Consider the following 16,196-nt stretch of genomic DNA (forward strand, 5'->3'; position numbering starts at 1 on the left):
TGATTTTCGATGTCTTTGCATCTTTCCAAGTAGAGACCTTCGCATTCCACGCTGATGTTTCGATCATAGAGTTGATGACAAACCCTAAATCCTTATTAATCTAAATCACTTTCCCAATTATTACCAAAACCCTAAATATAAAATTCTCATTGAAAGCGTCTTTTGAAGCGCGCACGTTAAGCATGTTATGAATATGTTTGGCACTCATAGGAAGCGAGATTTGACATATACGATCAGTGACAACGATTAGGGACAAGGAAAGTAGGGAGCCGCTAGGCCAACAAGTTTTTAAGGAACATGTAAACCGTTCACAGATCATTTAAGGCGACCACGATTAAGGGACAACAAAAGGCAACAACGATTGACCCGTGAAGATTACACCCCATTCATAATCCATGAGATTACTAACTCCATATGTTTCGGAACCATGAAAGGAGGATCGGGGATGATGGTACGAAGTGAGTCATGGAGTCACATTCGCCCGTATTTATTGGCCTCTACTCGATTCTTATTATGAAAAGTATTTCCTGCGATATCAAAGGCATGAAACAAAGATTTAATTTTCTCCAAACTAACATTAGGCTAAATTTATTGAATATTAACGCAACATATAATTCTAAAATATTGTGATCACTTGATTAAACAACAAGATTAAAAAGGAACCTAAATCAGTAAATCGGACGTCCAAATTATCTTATTAGTCGTGATTTTCAATTACATATTCCCTTTAAACATGCAATATGGTGATCATAAATAATAATAGAATAAACATCAATATTGGAAGCAATTTAACCATATATCGTTAGTCTAATCAAATCATAATAATAGCCCTAATCATGATATAAGCCCTAATAATAATAACAGTAATTAAGTGGATTAATTACTCACGTTCCGCGCTTCTTTAAATTGCTACATCATGAATAAATTGTTAGTAACTTCAATAAAAAATATAAATCAAATTGAAATTAAATTAAATAAAAGTAGAGTAGATTTGGTCCAAACCTTTTATGCCTTGATTTAAGTATAAAACTTTGGGTGTTATATGGACTCCTTGGAGTGCTTAGGGATGGAATAGTGTAGTTGTGATAATAGGTTTAAGACTTAGAATATGAGAGAGAGAATAGAGAATGATTTGGTGCATGAGAGAGGAAGAGAGAATGATTTTTGGTATAAGGAGAAATAGAATGATTTTTGGTACAAGGAGAAAGAGAATGATATTTGGTGCCCCGAAACTGAGAAAATCAAGTTCGTATTTATAGAGAAAAAAGAGTAGGGTGAAGCACGGAACCCTAGAAGTGAAAAGGAGCCGCAAAAAAACCCTAATTAAATGCCGCGTCACGGGTGGCTTGTGTGTCGTGACACGGTGCTAAATATTGTGGTGCGGTATTTTCCTGTTTCCACGCGTTTTTAAAACTATGATAACTTTTGATCCGTAACTCGGAATAAGGCAGATAATATATCGTTGAAAAGCTTATCAAGTCTACTTTTCAACCGGGCCGAGTTTTAGTGAAAGGGTGTCGTTGTTAGTGAAAGGGTGTTGATTTTGGGCCGAGTTTAGTGTTTTGCGCATATCTTCTTCGTTTTAAATTGGACTCGGTCTTATGATATGCCGTTGGAAAGCTTATTTCAAGGCCTATCCAACCAAATAATATTTGGATCAAAATTATAGGGCCACAAAATCAGTTTAGCTCGATTTTGTGATGTGGACACGAAAAGTGGAAAGTAAGTTATGGTTTGGGCAAATGGGCTAAGAATTAGGTTGGTTTATGAAGTGTATGTATTGGATTGAACATGGATTTAAGCACTCCAAATATTAAATACTCAACCCGACCAAAAATGGCGGTGAAAGGTTATTCATCATCGGGTTTGGTTTTGGGGAGACATTTTTTGGTGTCTACATTCATCCATAGATGAGAATCAAAATCCCAGAATATTGGGAAAAACCCAAAAAACAATTGGGACAAACTCTCACAAATGGAAATAACAAAGTAGAGCAAAACAAAACAAAGAGCAAATCAAGTAAAAAAAACTTAATTAAATTAAAAAAAAAAGGTCGGATATAGTCTAATTCCGAACATTTCCGGCCTAAACGGCCAAGGAAACTAAAACCTAGAGGAGTGATGAGGGAGGAGAGAGAAGAGAGAAAGGAGGCGAATTAGAAAATACTCTTGAAAGATGAAGAAGATGAATGTGGAGAAATTTGATGATTTTTTAAAGATTAGATTTTAATTAATTATGTTTATGTATGTAATTGAGGTTATAAAGATTTTAGTTTTGGTATTTTAATCAATTTGCACATAATTTTTTAAAGATTAAACACTACAAGAAAATAGACAAATAGCGACGGAATCGTTCCAACGGACATAAAATTCCGTCGCAAAAGTCGAAATTTACGACGGATTTTTATTCCGACGAATTCTAAAAGTTCGTCGGAAATTTCCGAAGGAATTAAAATCCATCGTAAATTTCGACTTTTGCGACGGAATTTTCCGTCGTAAAGTACTATTTCCGACGGATTTTAATTCCGTCGGAAATTTTCGAAGGAAATTCCGTCGGAAATTAATTTTTAAAAAAAAAACCCTTAAAAAACCCCTAAACCTAAAATAAGACGGTTCAATCTCTTTCCTCCTATCCTTTTCTCCTCCTTCTCCCTCCTTCCTCCTTCTCCCTGATGCGTCGCTCTCCTCTTCTTCTCTCTCCTTCCTCTTCTCTGCTTCCTATCTCCTCTTATTCTCTCTCTGCTTCCTCTCCTTCTCATTTTCCTTTCTCCTCTTCTTCTCTCTCCTTTCTGTTCTCTTTTTCTCCATTGTCGGCCTCTCCTCTTCTCTTACTTTCTTTTGTTCTTAGTAGGTGGTGTTCATGATGCCGACGAGTTTGGTTTGGTGGTGTTCAAGACGCCGGTGAGTTTGGTTGGTGGTGTTCAAGTCGATTTCTCGCCATTTTTTAGAAATAAATGGTTTTTCATGTCAAATTCGACCCTGAAAACTTTAGATCTAGAGTTTTCAGGTTCGAATTTGACCTTTAAAACCCAAATTCGAGCCAATTTTGGGGTTTTTTGGGTGAAATTCAAGGTATGTACCTTTTTTCTTACTTATTTTTGTTTTTTGAGATTTTTTTTTAATTTTGTAGTGAATTGTGGTTGAATTGCTGTGGTTGTGGTGGACTTATCGGTGGCGGTGGTGTAGATCTAGGTCAGGGTTTGGGTTAGGGTTTGGGTGTTTTTAAGTGCTTGGATCTGGGTATGGGTTTGGTGGGGTTTTGGTTAGTGATGATTTTTGGTGGTGGCGGTGGTGATTTTAGGTGGGTGGTGGAGTGGTAAATATGGTTAGGTGGCTGTGGCGGTGGTGGTTGTAGGTGGGTAGTGGGGTGGTGGATTTGGTGTAGGTGGCTGGTGGGTAGGGTTCTGGTGTGGGTGGTGCAACGGGCTAGTGTGATGGTGATACAGTTGGTGGGGTTGGGTGTGGGTTAGGTGACTTGGTGAGTGGTTGGCTGGTTGTGTGAGGTGGGGGTAGGTGGTGTAGGGTGACGGCTTGCGGTGGTACAGCGTGGCGGTGGCTTTTTTTTTTTTTGTTTTTTTTAAAGCATTTTCTGACGGAAATTCCGTCGAGAATTTACGACGGGATTCAATTCCGTCGAGAATTCACGACGGAATTCAATTCTGTCGGAATTTTCCGAGGGACTTTGCCGGGCATGAAAATACTCTCGGCGGACTGAAATCCGTCGGAAAACCCATTTCCGACGGAAATTCCGTCGGAAAAGGGTGTTTTTCCGATAACAACTTTTCCGACAACCGGTTACGACGGAATTCCGTCGGAAATGGGTTTTCCGACAGAAAACAAGGTGTTTCCGACAAAAAATTTCCGTCGCAATTAACCTGTTTTCTAGTAGTGAAAAAACAAAAAATTGTTGCACATAATGCTTAGCATCCTTTTTTAAGTATATGTTGCAAATAATAACTAACGGAGCTATAGAAACACGCACTATAGAAAATTCATTGAAAATTGTCTTTAAAAACATACTAGTTCATATAGCAATAAGAATTAAAGTTGCAAGTGTTATAACTTACAATATTTTTTTTTTTAATGGAATAGGGAGGGGTGATTTCATTAAATAATAATAGCCGTTCGGCACTTACAATCATCCCTTAAGAGATCTAAATTCTCAATACAAGAGTTAAATACCCCTAAACTAATGGCATCGCTTCTGAACTGCTCCTGGATAATTTTAGATGTCTTTGCATCTTTCTTGATAGAGCTCCATTGATGTATAGTCGCAAAAGAGATATAACTTGATTGATCATCAAGATATGCAAATTTGCCAGACGAATCTTCTAAATTTGCACCCCTATACCAACAGACGCGCAATTCCACAAATTTACAAGACAGATCTTCTAAATTTGTATCCCTGCACACACTAAAACCAAACAAACAAATAATACTAAACCCTACATGGAGGGACTGACAAAACCCTACATGGAGGGACTGACAAAACCCTACATGGATGGACTGATTATAATCACCATACTGATGGTGATCTTTATTAGCAAAAATCATTAAATTAAAGAAGAATTTGGGGCTTACCATCGATAAAAATCGATGGCAGCCCTAAGTTTTAATATGGTGGCTAGGTTTGAAGAGAGAGAATAGAGAAAGTTTTAGGGTTTTTGAAAAGAGAGAGGAGTACTTTTTTTTACGTATAACTTACAATATAACATCAAACAAAACTAAAAATAATTTATTAAACAAATATATTAGAAGAATATTATACAACTTTAAATTAAATGTTTATTTACTATTTAGGTTTTTTTTATCAGATTGGATTAGAGATTTAGGGTATTAAACAATTTTCTTTTATATAAAAAATATGTATGTTCGGTCAATTAGTCAGATCTGGGTCTATAATTTATAGACTAGGTTCAAATCCGACTCATTGCATACAGACCCATTTCCGACCCATATCTATTGGGTCTGAAATTTTAGATCCAGATCCTCACAAATTGGTTTTGGGTCCTAGATAGAGATGCCAATGGATCGGATTCGGATCGGGTGGAGCTTGCCCAATCCTTTCATTATTCCAAACACTCCATCCACACTCATTGTCTGTGACCCACTTCACCCGTCAAGCATACTCGTCCGTCCATCATCCGAGGATGAAATTGGTGGATCGGGTGACTAATGGATGAATATTCAAAGTGAAAAAAATTCACATAAGCACTAATTTCTGGTTATTTATATAATTTACTGCAAAAAGGATACAATAACACATTATTGTTTGAAAAAATTAATTTGCAACAAATAATGCATATTTCATGTATATATTTTTTTAATTAAAATTCTTAGATAAAAAATTTAATATTTATTAAATGGGTGGGTGATGGTTAGCAGATGAAGTAGGGTATAATCCACACCTAATCCGATTCATCACCCACTTCATACATCATCGCTTCTTATCATTTAATTTGGGTTTTCGTCCATTTAATTAAAGCGGGTAGATCAAGTTAGCAGATATCCATTTAGTGTCGACATCCCTAGTCCTAAATATGGATCAAACATTAGACCCATTGCCATCCCTAGCTAGTTTTGACACCTCTACTTGTACATACGAATGACCAACAATGCATCTCGATCGTACACCTAGGGCGTCCATAAAATTGGCCATGGGTGAGGTTGGTCGATCGGCACAAAGGTCATAAGTAAATGACATAAAATGGCCAAATAGCAGCTTCCTTTGACTCTTTGAGGCTAAGTTTCTAACGCACTTTACTTGATCAGGTGAGAACCTTAGGTTAAAATGAGAATTGATTTATGGTCGCAATCGACCACTTAGGCCCAAAACCGGTCGTTTTCGATCCTTAGCGGTTGTTATTGGTGGTCGGTTTTGGGTGGTTTAAAAAATGGCCGCCTTTATTAAGCGGACGTTGGGGAAAGGATGTCGATTTTGGGAGGAGGAAAAGGAGGGGCAGAATATGCGGTGGCTAGGTCTAGGAATAGGGGTGTTTGGGTGGAGCAGTGGGCGGTGTCGCGTAGCCGATGGGGTGGCATGGGTTAATTTAGGGTTTTTGCTTTTTAAAACTTTTTTTTATTACTTTAATCCAAGAATATATGTTGACACGTAAGCATTATGGGCCCCACTAACGGATTTGATCCTTGGATCATTTAGTGTTAAAATTCAAATTCGTGCTTTTTTTTTTTGGTGTTAAAAATCAAAATTTATTAAAGAAAATTTTGGTAAAAATTAATGTATATATACATAGCTTAAAAAAAAAGAAAAAAATTATTAAATGACAACTACTTCGGGCACTAATATAAGGGGGTTTAGGGAGAGCTGTGTGGACTTCAGGACTTGGGTATAGTGTTACGACGTCGTGCAAGGGCGAGTGTAGGGAGAGGTGGATAGTCTTGGGTGTAAGCAAAAATTTGTGGTCGGTTTCACGAGATGAGGTCGCAAAATATATACAAGTTGGTATATTAAGTGGTTCGGTACTCTCCGAAAAAATTTTAAGTGCTCCGAAGGCACCTTGGGTGAAATATTTCAACAAGGATGATTCTAGACTGCTTAAGGGTCTTCTTGTACATAGAGGAATGTATTTAGAAACTTCTGTACATAGTTGGTAGAATGTTCAAGGAGGTTAGCGTTTAGAATCCTCTATTTGAGGAGGATGGGAAGGTTCTATATTTAAGGGCTAGCTAGGATGAATTCCTATAAATAGGCACCAAGGTTTACTTATACAATCAACTCAACACAATACAACCAAACACTTTGTATACCCTTTCAAAGCAGTCTAAGCATTTTTTAAGCCTTATTTGCATACTTGCCTTCTTACTCGATCGTATTAATTGGGACCCTTGACTAATAGACGTCTAGCATGTGTTGACCCATGCTAAAGGAATATGACAATGATGACAAGTGACAACTTAGAGCCCAAACTTTTCACTTTTCAATTGCTATATATGGTGGCAAAAATCTACTAGTATAACACGAGGGAGCTGATGCAACCAAAAATATATATATACATAAAAAAATTGATTTACCGTTGGTATTTAATGTTAAGTACTCAATTATCCTGTTTCAAAAAAAAAAAGTACTCAATTATCCTTATAACAAGATCAAAAATGAAATCAAATATTTGTTTTTCTATTACTTGTAATAAATAAAATTAAATGTCATATGCGTTTATTTTAAAAAATGGGAATTAAAAATGTATTATGTAACCCTAAAAAGTATTAATGAAAAGTATATCATTGACAAATGATGATTGTGTACTAATAACATTGTTAAGTCTTCATTATCGAAGTATTTCAATAATCCAATATCTTCAAGTTGTTCTATATCTTTTTATTTTTGTGAGACAAGGTTACACATAACACACATTAACTAAAGAAAATAAGTGAAAAACCTCTTAATGTTTAATAATTTTACTATTATGATTTTTATGATTACCATTATTCGTGGTAGTAAGTGGACAAGCGAGTTTGGAATTGGAGGAAACTGTAAATCTCTCACTCCCAACACATTTATTAAAGTTACAATTAATATATACCTAAAGTGCTTTAAAATTACAACTTTACCATTAAGAAATTATAATCATTAGAGTCCTAAATAATGTTTGAATTTTTTTTTTTCACTATTAATATATTAACTTTGGCCATCATTTTTTTTAACATATAAAAAAACAAATTTAATCATAAAATATAATTTAATTATAAAATAAATATTAATATTTATTATAAAGTTTTATAATATAATTTTTTATATTTTTGTTAATATTTAATTCTATAAATCTAAATCAAACTATTAAATTGGCTTGTATATCAACTTGACTGTGTTAGTTACTCTGGAATGAAAGTATAAATTTTGCTTATTAGACACCATATGTGTGCTCGTATAATTGCTTTCTTACTTCAGCGGACACAAAACCTTAGCGGATCAAACCAAATCAGATTAAATATATGTAATAATACTCAATATTGAGAGTGAGAGATAGCTCAAGTGGCTAGAGCTCCCTCCCGGATCCAGGAGATCCTGGAATCGATTCTCACCCCCACCCTTGTGGCTCTCTAAACACCAAAAAAAAAAAGAAAAAAAAGTCAATATTAGATTAAATAGATTATATAATTATATTAGCTTTAGATTAAATAGATTAGATTAGTCTTTATCATGATATAAAACGACCATGGAAAGAAACACGCACTTCAAATTTGGTCAATTAATTTAGCACAAGTCTTCTTCTAGATCAAAAGCAAGAAACACAAAGATGAAGGCCTTTTCATGCTTCTCACACTCAAAACACTCCCTTTTTTCCTCCTCTCAAATCATCCCAATTCCTTATAAATATGAATCCATCTTCAAATTCAATCAAAACCCAGTTCAATTCACCCCGAAATTCCCCCCAAAAACCCCTAATTTCCCCTCATTATCCCTAAATTCATCTCAAAATCTAACCCCAGAAAATCTCCCACCATTAGTAGTAGTAGGATCAGCAAATGCAGACATATACGTCGAAATCGACAGACTCCCAAAAGAAGGAGAAACAATCTCAGCAAAATCAGGCCAAACTTTAGCAGGTGGAAAAGGAGCCAATCAAGCAGTTTGTGGGGGTAAACTTTTATACCCAACTTACTTTTTTGGGCAAATTGGTGAAGATGCTAATGGTAGATTGATTTCTGAGGAATTGAAAAATGGTGGGGTTTCTCTTGATCATCTTAGGAATGTTAATGGTGCTCCTACTGGTCATGCTGTTGTTATGCTTCAATCGAATGGCGAAAACTCGATCATCATTGTTGGTGGTGCTAATATGAGTTGTTGGCCGGAAGAGATTGATGATGCTGATTTGGAGATTGTTAGGAATGCTGGGATTGTTCTTCTTCAGAGGGAAATTCCTGATTCTGTCAATATTCAAGTTGCTAAGGTCTGTTTTTATTTGTTATTTGGTATTATAATTTTAAAGTTGTGTTTTTAAGGGTTTTAATATTGAAGTTGTGGATTTTGTGTGTGTAAAACTGATTTGATTTGATGATATGGATATGTGTGATGTTATTATGGGTGCTAGAAACATAATGAACTAACAATCGAAGAATGACACAGATTTCACGTGATTCACTAACGATTCTTTAGCAATGCCGGTCCTTTGGTAGAGGGGCATACGATACTACGATCTGTTAGGACTTTGAGTAGTTGAAAGTTTTATATAGAATAACTAGGTGTTTCCCTCCAGAACAATTACAAGTTTATTGTAAGCCTAACATAGACAGTAAAGTAGGCGAACCCCAGGTTCAAGGCATCCCAATGCTATCAATCACTATTGGTATTAGAGTGATAAATATTCAATATGCTTTGGTTTTGCTGAACAGTCTCCTACACGTGTCGTTAAAGTGATCAAACTATGGTTGGTGAAGGTGAATTCTTTCCATTGCTTAAATTAGTACACTATCTCCTTTTAAGAGTTTTGCAAATGGTTTTGCATGAGAATGAGATATTTGATTGTAAGGGATGGAGGAGGAAGATTTTTGTGGATGACTATAAGGAACAATCACTTTTGGTTCATGTAGCCGACCCTACTTATGGGATTAAGGCTTTGATTGATTGATCTCCTTAGGAGTTCTATTTTATGCTGAATTGCTCTATTCTGTGTGTTACATGACCCTATTCGCTTGATAGGTAAGCTATCATATTTAGTAGAAAGCCTACTTAGGTGTAAAGAAATTGAAACCTGAAGGGAGCAGTGAGAACGTCTTAGTTGGAAGCTTGACAGTTGGAAAGGGAAGAAGACTTTGCTAAACATGTACCAATGTGATTTCCCTGACTAGCCACTCACAGCCACATGTGCTTTAGGTTGAGAAGGAACAATTCATTCAATCAATCCATCAAAGCCTTAATCCCATAAGTGGGGTCGGCTACATGAACTAAATTTGATAATTCCATGTGGTCATCCACTAAAATCTTCCTCCTCCATCCCTTATGATCCAATGCTTCATTCTCATGCAAATCCATACACTTCATATCCTTCCTAACCCCTTCCAACCAAGTCATTTTCAGTCTCCCTCTCTCTCGTTTAACCCCTCCATGGTCCCACTCTTCCGCTCTTCGAACCGGTGCACCCTCAAGTCTTCGTCTTACATGCCCAAACCAACGCAAGTGATTTTCCCTTATTTTGTCTACATTACCTGTCACCCCTACTTTCTTGCAAATAACCTCATTTCTGATTCTATCTCTTATAGTGTTCCCGCACATCCACCTTAACACGTGCATTTTCGTAACCTTCATCTTCTTAATGCGCTCCTTCTTAGAAGCCCAACATTGTGTATACCATAGAGCAACACTGATCTTTTGACAGTCCCGTAGAATTTTGCCTTTAACTATTAGGGAATGCTTCGGTCACATAATACTCATGTGGCCGTTCTCCATTTAAGCCACCTTGACTTAATCCTATGGGCCATGGCTTGATCAATGACACCATTTTTGTGGATGATCGATCCAAGGTACTTAAAACATCCACTCATGGTCAATTCATTTCCATCCAAACCTACCACTTCATCGTTTATCCCCTTTGGACTACCAAAACGACATACCAAATATTTCGTCTTACTCCGACTTAACTTAAACCCTCTAGATTCCAACCTTTGCCTCTATTGCTTCAACTTGGCGTTAACCACATCTTTAGTTTCATCCACCAAAGCGATATCATCCGCAAACAACATGCACCATAGAACCTCATCTTGAATTGGTCTACTTACTTCATCCAGAACCGCTGCAAAAAGAAATGGGCTTAATGCAAACCCTTGATGCCATCCAATTGTAATAGGGAAATGTTTTGACAACCCTACACAAGTCCTCACATTTGTTGACACATCCCAATACATATCCTTAATCAAATCCACGTACCTTTGTGGGATACCTTTCTTCAACATTGTTCACCAAAGTACCTCTCTTGGAACTTGTCATATGCCTTCTCTAAATCAATAAAGACCATATGAAGATCCTTCTTCTTTACCCGATAAAACTCCATCATTCTTATTAAATGGATTGCTTCTTCCATAGTAGATCTCCCAAACATAAAACCAAATTGATTATCCGAAATGCTTGTACATGCCATCAACCTATGTTCAATCGCTCTTTCCCACAACTTCATAGTGTGGCTCATAAGAGCTTGATCCCTCGATAGTTTGAACACACAGTGTCTCCCTTGTTTTTATAAACCGGGACCAAGGTGCTCTTCCTCCAATCTTACGGTATCCTCGTAGCCCTCCATATCTTGTTGACGAAGTCTATTAACCAATCAATACCAATCTTACCCAAACACCTCCACACCTCTATCGGTATACCATCAGGGCCAACCGCCTTCATAAGCTTCATCTTCTTCAGTGCAATCTCCACCTCTACTCTTCTAATCTTGCGCACATATTCCATGTTGATTTCTTCATCACTCATGGAGTTATCTTCCGTCACAACCCCATTACTTCCATTAAAAAATTCCTCGAAGTGCCCCTTCCACCTATCCTAAAAGGAACAATTCAGTGTACCAAAAAATACAGCTTACATACTATATCTGGATTGCCCATTCTATTAGTTATATCTGCAAAAGTCACGAAGAAAGGAGATGAACCCAAGACTGCTAGTGGCAGAAGTTTAGCTTCTGCTATTCATCCTAGAATTCAAAACTGGTCTGTCTTTAACCAAAATGATTTGATGATGCATAGCTTTTCATAACTTTCATAGTTTCGCACATATAACATGTGAAACAGTGAAGCAATGGTGCCATTTTGAGCAATGTAGCCTGAACAGTCGCATCATAGTTTTCTCCAACTCCTGCTCATCCAAACATGAAAAGCTAGCCAAGATAGAAATTTCTGCTATATCGGTATACCCTACTTTAGAGGAAAATCATGAAGGACACTAGGTTAATACACTGATTATGCTGTACCCCTTTTCTTATTACAGAGTACATTACTTTTCTCAAGTGTTTTCAATGTATCAACATATGTAATAAGGAGCACGCTTTAGTCTTTTCCATCACTTGTTCTAGAATAGTTTTGTATACAATTTTGTCTAAGAACTGGCTTAAAGATCGTAATGTGATGGTTCGACTTGGCAATTTTATACAAGTGGGAGGCAGTTTTTCCATCCATTCCCTTTCATTGTACGATAAAGAACCTCAAGGAATGAAGAGGTATTCTATATCTAGGCATCAAATTATGGAAGGCTTGATCAGGCTATGATGTGGCTGTTTGACACTTGAGACCGTCTAGATGGTGCAATTGAAGTTGTCTTTTTAATAGAATGTACGAGTACCAATGAATAAGAAAATCTCAAGAGTCAGGAGGTCATTAGGATTTGGAAGGCGTTAGCAAAGTGGGGCATCTGGAATTTACCTAGTTCTTTTGCTGTGATTAATGCATTCAAAGTGTGCTTATAAGTGTGGGTGAGGTGAAAGCAAAGATCAGAATGGAACGGTGTCGATAAAAATAAGATAATTTGGGTCACTTCATTTTTTATACCATATTGGCAAAGTGTGGGTTTTGTTTTGAAATGTAGTTTGTTAAGTGCTGGTATAAAGTGCAGAATATGGTTTGGAAGATGATTTATGTGGCAATGCAAGTAATTCTGAGTTTCAAATTCTAAAAGTTCAATGGTCAGATGGTGTAATATTTTATCTAGAAATGTTTCAAATTCTGTTATCGTATTAAATGTTTGTTTTTTGTATTCTAGTCTTCCTATTTGTTCAGTAATTATTGCTTCTGGTGTTTTTTTTTAATGGTTTGTGTGTTTTCAAGCGTAGTGAGCAAAATAGAGATTTGAAAGAGATCTGAAATTACCATTTAAGAAATATCCTGAACTTATTTTCTTTTGACCTGATGTTGTGCATTATACATTGTTGATGCTGGTAAAAGCAAGCAAGTCACTTTGTGCATGTACAATGTCAATTTAACTGCTCAAGAGAAACCTTATTTTAGCCTATCCTTTCTGCTCCAACATGACCGAACAATGACCATTTTAATTATGGACAGGACACTGACTTTGTATAATGCTTACATAAATGTACAAGAGATGTATTGATCATTCCAATTGACCCGCTAGATTCAAATTAGCTTCATTGAATTATTGTGTTTGGATCTTTTCCTGTTCAGCTGGCTCTTCCTTTAATGTCCTATCTACCTTTAAAATAATGTACAAGAAATGTAATCAACCCGCAAGATTCAACCTAGTTTCATTGACTAATTGTGTGTTTGGGTTTTTCCTGCTCAGCTGGCTCGCCCTTTAATATAAACCCTATTTTACCTTTAAAATTTTGCTACTCACACCTGTAAATATTCTTGCTGGCTGAATTTTTCCAGGCTGCAAGAAATGCAGGGGTTCCCGTTATTTTGGATGCTGGGGGAATGGATTCTCCTTTTCCACCAGAGCTGCTAAATTTTGTTGATATTCTTAGTCCCAATGAAAGTGAACTTTCTCGTTTGACAGGGATGCCGACTGAAAGTTTCGAGCAAGTTAGTCAAGCTGTGACAAAGTGTTATGGAATGGTGAGCTCAATATTTTTTTTACTATCTTGCCATTTTTAGTTCTGATGCTTGATGTCCGTTTTTCCATATTCATTTAAGCTGCAGACCAGCTACTCATTTCATTTCCAGTTGTACCACAACCATTAATGTATAACTACGAGTCATTAACAAAATGCAGAGTTATTTGAGTTGTTTTATACTTTTATTGACTGCCATTGTTTGCAGGGAGTAAAGAAGGTATTGGTCAAACTTGGGGATAAAGGTTCTGCCTTATTTGTAGAAGGTGAAGAACCGGTCAAGCAGCCCATCATATCGGCTCCAAAGGTCCTTGATACAACTGGAGCTGGCGATACTTTCACAGCCGCTTTTGCTGTAGCCCTCGTTGAGGGTCAATCAAAGCAAGAATGTTTGAGATTTGCTGGTAAGACACTTGCCTCACATGGTCACAGCCCTTTATCTTGTCATTATTATTCATGCTATTTGAAGAAATATGAACAAATATTCTTGAACACCTTCTTTGTTTAGCTGCGGCCGCATCTCTTTGTGTTCAAGTCAAAGGAGCAATTCCAAGCATGCCTGATCGTGATTCTGTATTGAAGCTTCTCGGGTCTTCTTAGTGTAACAATTTCATTATAGCAACTTGCACATAGAGGGTGTTTGTTCTTTTTTTTTTTTTTTTTTTTTTTTTGCTATTTATAAGAAATAAACCGTCAGGGTGGCTGAGTGATGGATGGTACTGGTGGACGCTCCAAAGGCTGCCACAACAATATTAAGGCGTAGAAAGGATTAGAAATAAGCTTGGTAGAAAACTGTTTAATTCGGGTTCATCATGGATCAGTGAGCATGCAAGCTTTGCATAATTTTGTGGATTGGCGAGCATGTAAGCTTGGTAGGAAGTTAATTGTACTTTAAACTGAAGTCGAAATATTATGCAATTCTTGGTTGGTATCCTTTTCGCCTGATTTGAGACTGTCACCCTCAACCTTACACTTATATCCTTATAATACAACGATTTGACCACACTTGACCTTACCATATTATCTACTTTGTATAAAGGCCAGTGAATTACGTTTGGTGCTGGAATGCTGGTGTCGGTTTAATGAGCATGTACCTGTGATACTACGTAATCAGAAGACTGTTCCTTACATTGACTCCATAAATCCAAAAATGCATGATTTATATGGGTTTGTTTTGATATTTTTTTTTGTGCAATGTTCTTGATCTTGAAAACCACTGGTGGTAAGCAATCTGCTATTCTGCACCACTGAAAATGGCATGCATGTTGCTCCCTTTTGCACTTGGACATGGTTTTGTAGCGGAAAAATTGTAGAATGGTAAATTGGTAGCACTATTGCGTCCTTACATTTCTCATTATATATGATCTAGATGTTCTCTAGAGTAAGTCGCAATGATTTCTGATAGTATGTTATTTGAACAATTTAATTTACTTCGAATTTCTTACTGCATAATTTTTTAATTTTTTATTTTGGGCTAACTATCAATTAAATCTAACTTTCTTATAGTGTCTTCTTATTTATTCACATCCCTAGCTATGCCTTGAGCAAATAAAAGGATAACTGAAAGAGAAAAGGCAAAAGACAACCCTAAATATGTGTACACCAGGAAAGTAGAAAACAATGTAATTTCAAAACTAAACTCTTTACAGTGTCAATGAATGAGAGCTTAACTCAAAAGTACCTTATCTTTCTCTTGCTTTAATAAATGTGTAAATGTTGTACTTTGTAGATCTTTAAATATTGGGTTGTCATTTGTTTAAAGGATTTTTTTACTTTTATAAAATAAAATAAATAAATAAAATTGTTTTTTACCACCAAAACTTCTAAAGCTTTTATTTTACCATAAAAAAAATTGTAAAAATTGTTTTTTTATCATCTACCATCAAGAAGCCGCTGAATCTAACGGTTTGAAAAAAGATTTATACGATTTTCATTGCAAAACATGTTCCTCATAGGTTTAGGGGGCATTTTGGCTTTAAGGATCCAATTTGAAGTTAGATTTGACAAAAAATGATTGAAATTGTCTTGTTTACCGTGTTTCACCACTAGTAGAAAAAAAGCATTAGGCACCCCCCATATGGCACCGGTTCAGGCTAAACCGGTGCCCAAAACCGGTCTAGAAATGGGCGGGATTTTACCAAAAGAGAAAAGGCACCGGTTCAGGCTGAACCGGTGCCAAAAACAAAAAAAGCACCGGTTTGAACCGGTGCCATTCAAACCAGTGCCAAATTAAAAAAAAAAAGACGCGTCTTTCTCTTTTCTTCCTCTCTTTCTCTTTCCTTCCCTTCATTCGTTCATCCCTTCTTTCGTTCTCTTTCAGAGTATTTGAAGTGCCTCCCCCTTTTCCCTCCACCACAGCCGCCACCTTCACCGGCCATAGAGGAGTCGAAAACCACCGCCGTTAATTCTCCCTGCCCTGCCCTTCTCTGTCTTTCACGGCCGGCCTTCACCGCCCTTCTCTGTTCGAAACAATTAACAACAGCAGCGCGCACCGCCTCCACCTCCACCAGCGCGCACCGCCTCCACCTCCACCAGCGCGCACCGCCTCCACCTCCGCGCTGCCTCCGCTAGTGCGCACCACCTTCTGTCGACCTCCACCAGCGAGGGTCTTCCTCATTCTCTCACCCCCTTAGCTTCTTCCACCTCCAACTAATTTAGGGTAAGATTAAAATTGTGCTACATT

At 36.9% G+C, this 16,196-nt stretch overlaps 1 protein-coding gene across 1 annotated transcript; it reads left to right on the top strand.

Annotated features, from left to right (window-relative positions):
* Positions 1–8,157: 8,157 nt before the first annotated feature.
* Positions 8,158–14,458, top strand: LOC110694072 (ribokinase-like). The gene is made up of 4 exons (XM_021871226.1): positions 8,158–8,908; positions 13,332–13,517; positions 13,722–13,917; positions 14,022–14,458. Exons 1-4 carry the CDS (start codon positions 8,255–8,257, stop codon positions 14,111–14,113), a joined length of 1,128 nt encoding a protein of 375 aa, XP_021726918.1. The 5' UTR covers positions 8,158–8,254; the 3' UTR covers positions 14,114–14,458.
* Positions 14,459–16,196: the final 1,738 nt, after the last annotated feature.

The sequence above is a fragment of the Chenopodium quinoa genome, unplaced genomic scaffold (genome assembly GCF_001683475.1).
Source record: "Chenopodium quinoa cultivar QQ74 unplaced genomic scaffold, ASM168347v1, whole genome shotgun sequence".
Lineage (NCBI taxonomy): Eukaryota > Viridiplantae > Streptophyta > Magnoliopsida > Caryophyllales > Amaranthaceae > Chenopodium > Chenopodium quinoa.

What these genes read in the sequence shown, in the direction of transcription:
- LOC110694072 (XM_021871226.1), top strand. Translation starts at nt 8,255, where the DNA reads ATGAAGGCCTTTTCATGCTTCTCACACTCAAAACACTCCCTTTTTTCC. An exon ending in TGACAAAGTGTTATGGAATG is followed by an intron (nt 13,518 to 13,721) that starts GTGAGCTCAATA and finishes CATTGTTTGCAG; the next exon opens with GGAGTAAAGAAGGTATTGGT. An exon ending in AGAATGTTTGAGATTTGCTG is followed by an intron (nt 13,918 to 14,021) that starts GTAAGACACTTG and finishes TTCTTTGTTTAG; the next exon opens with CTGCGGCCGCATCTCTTTGT.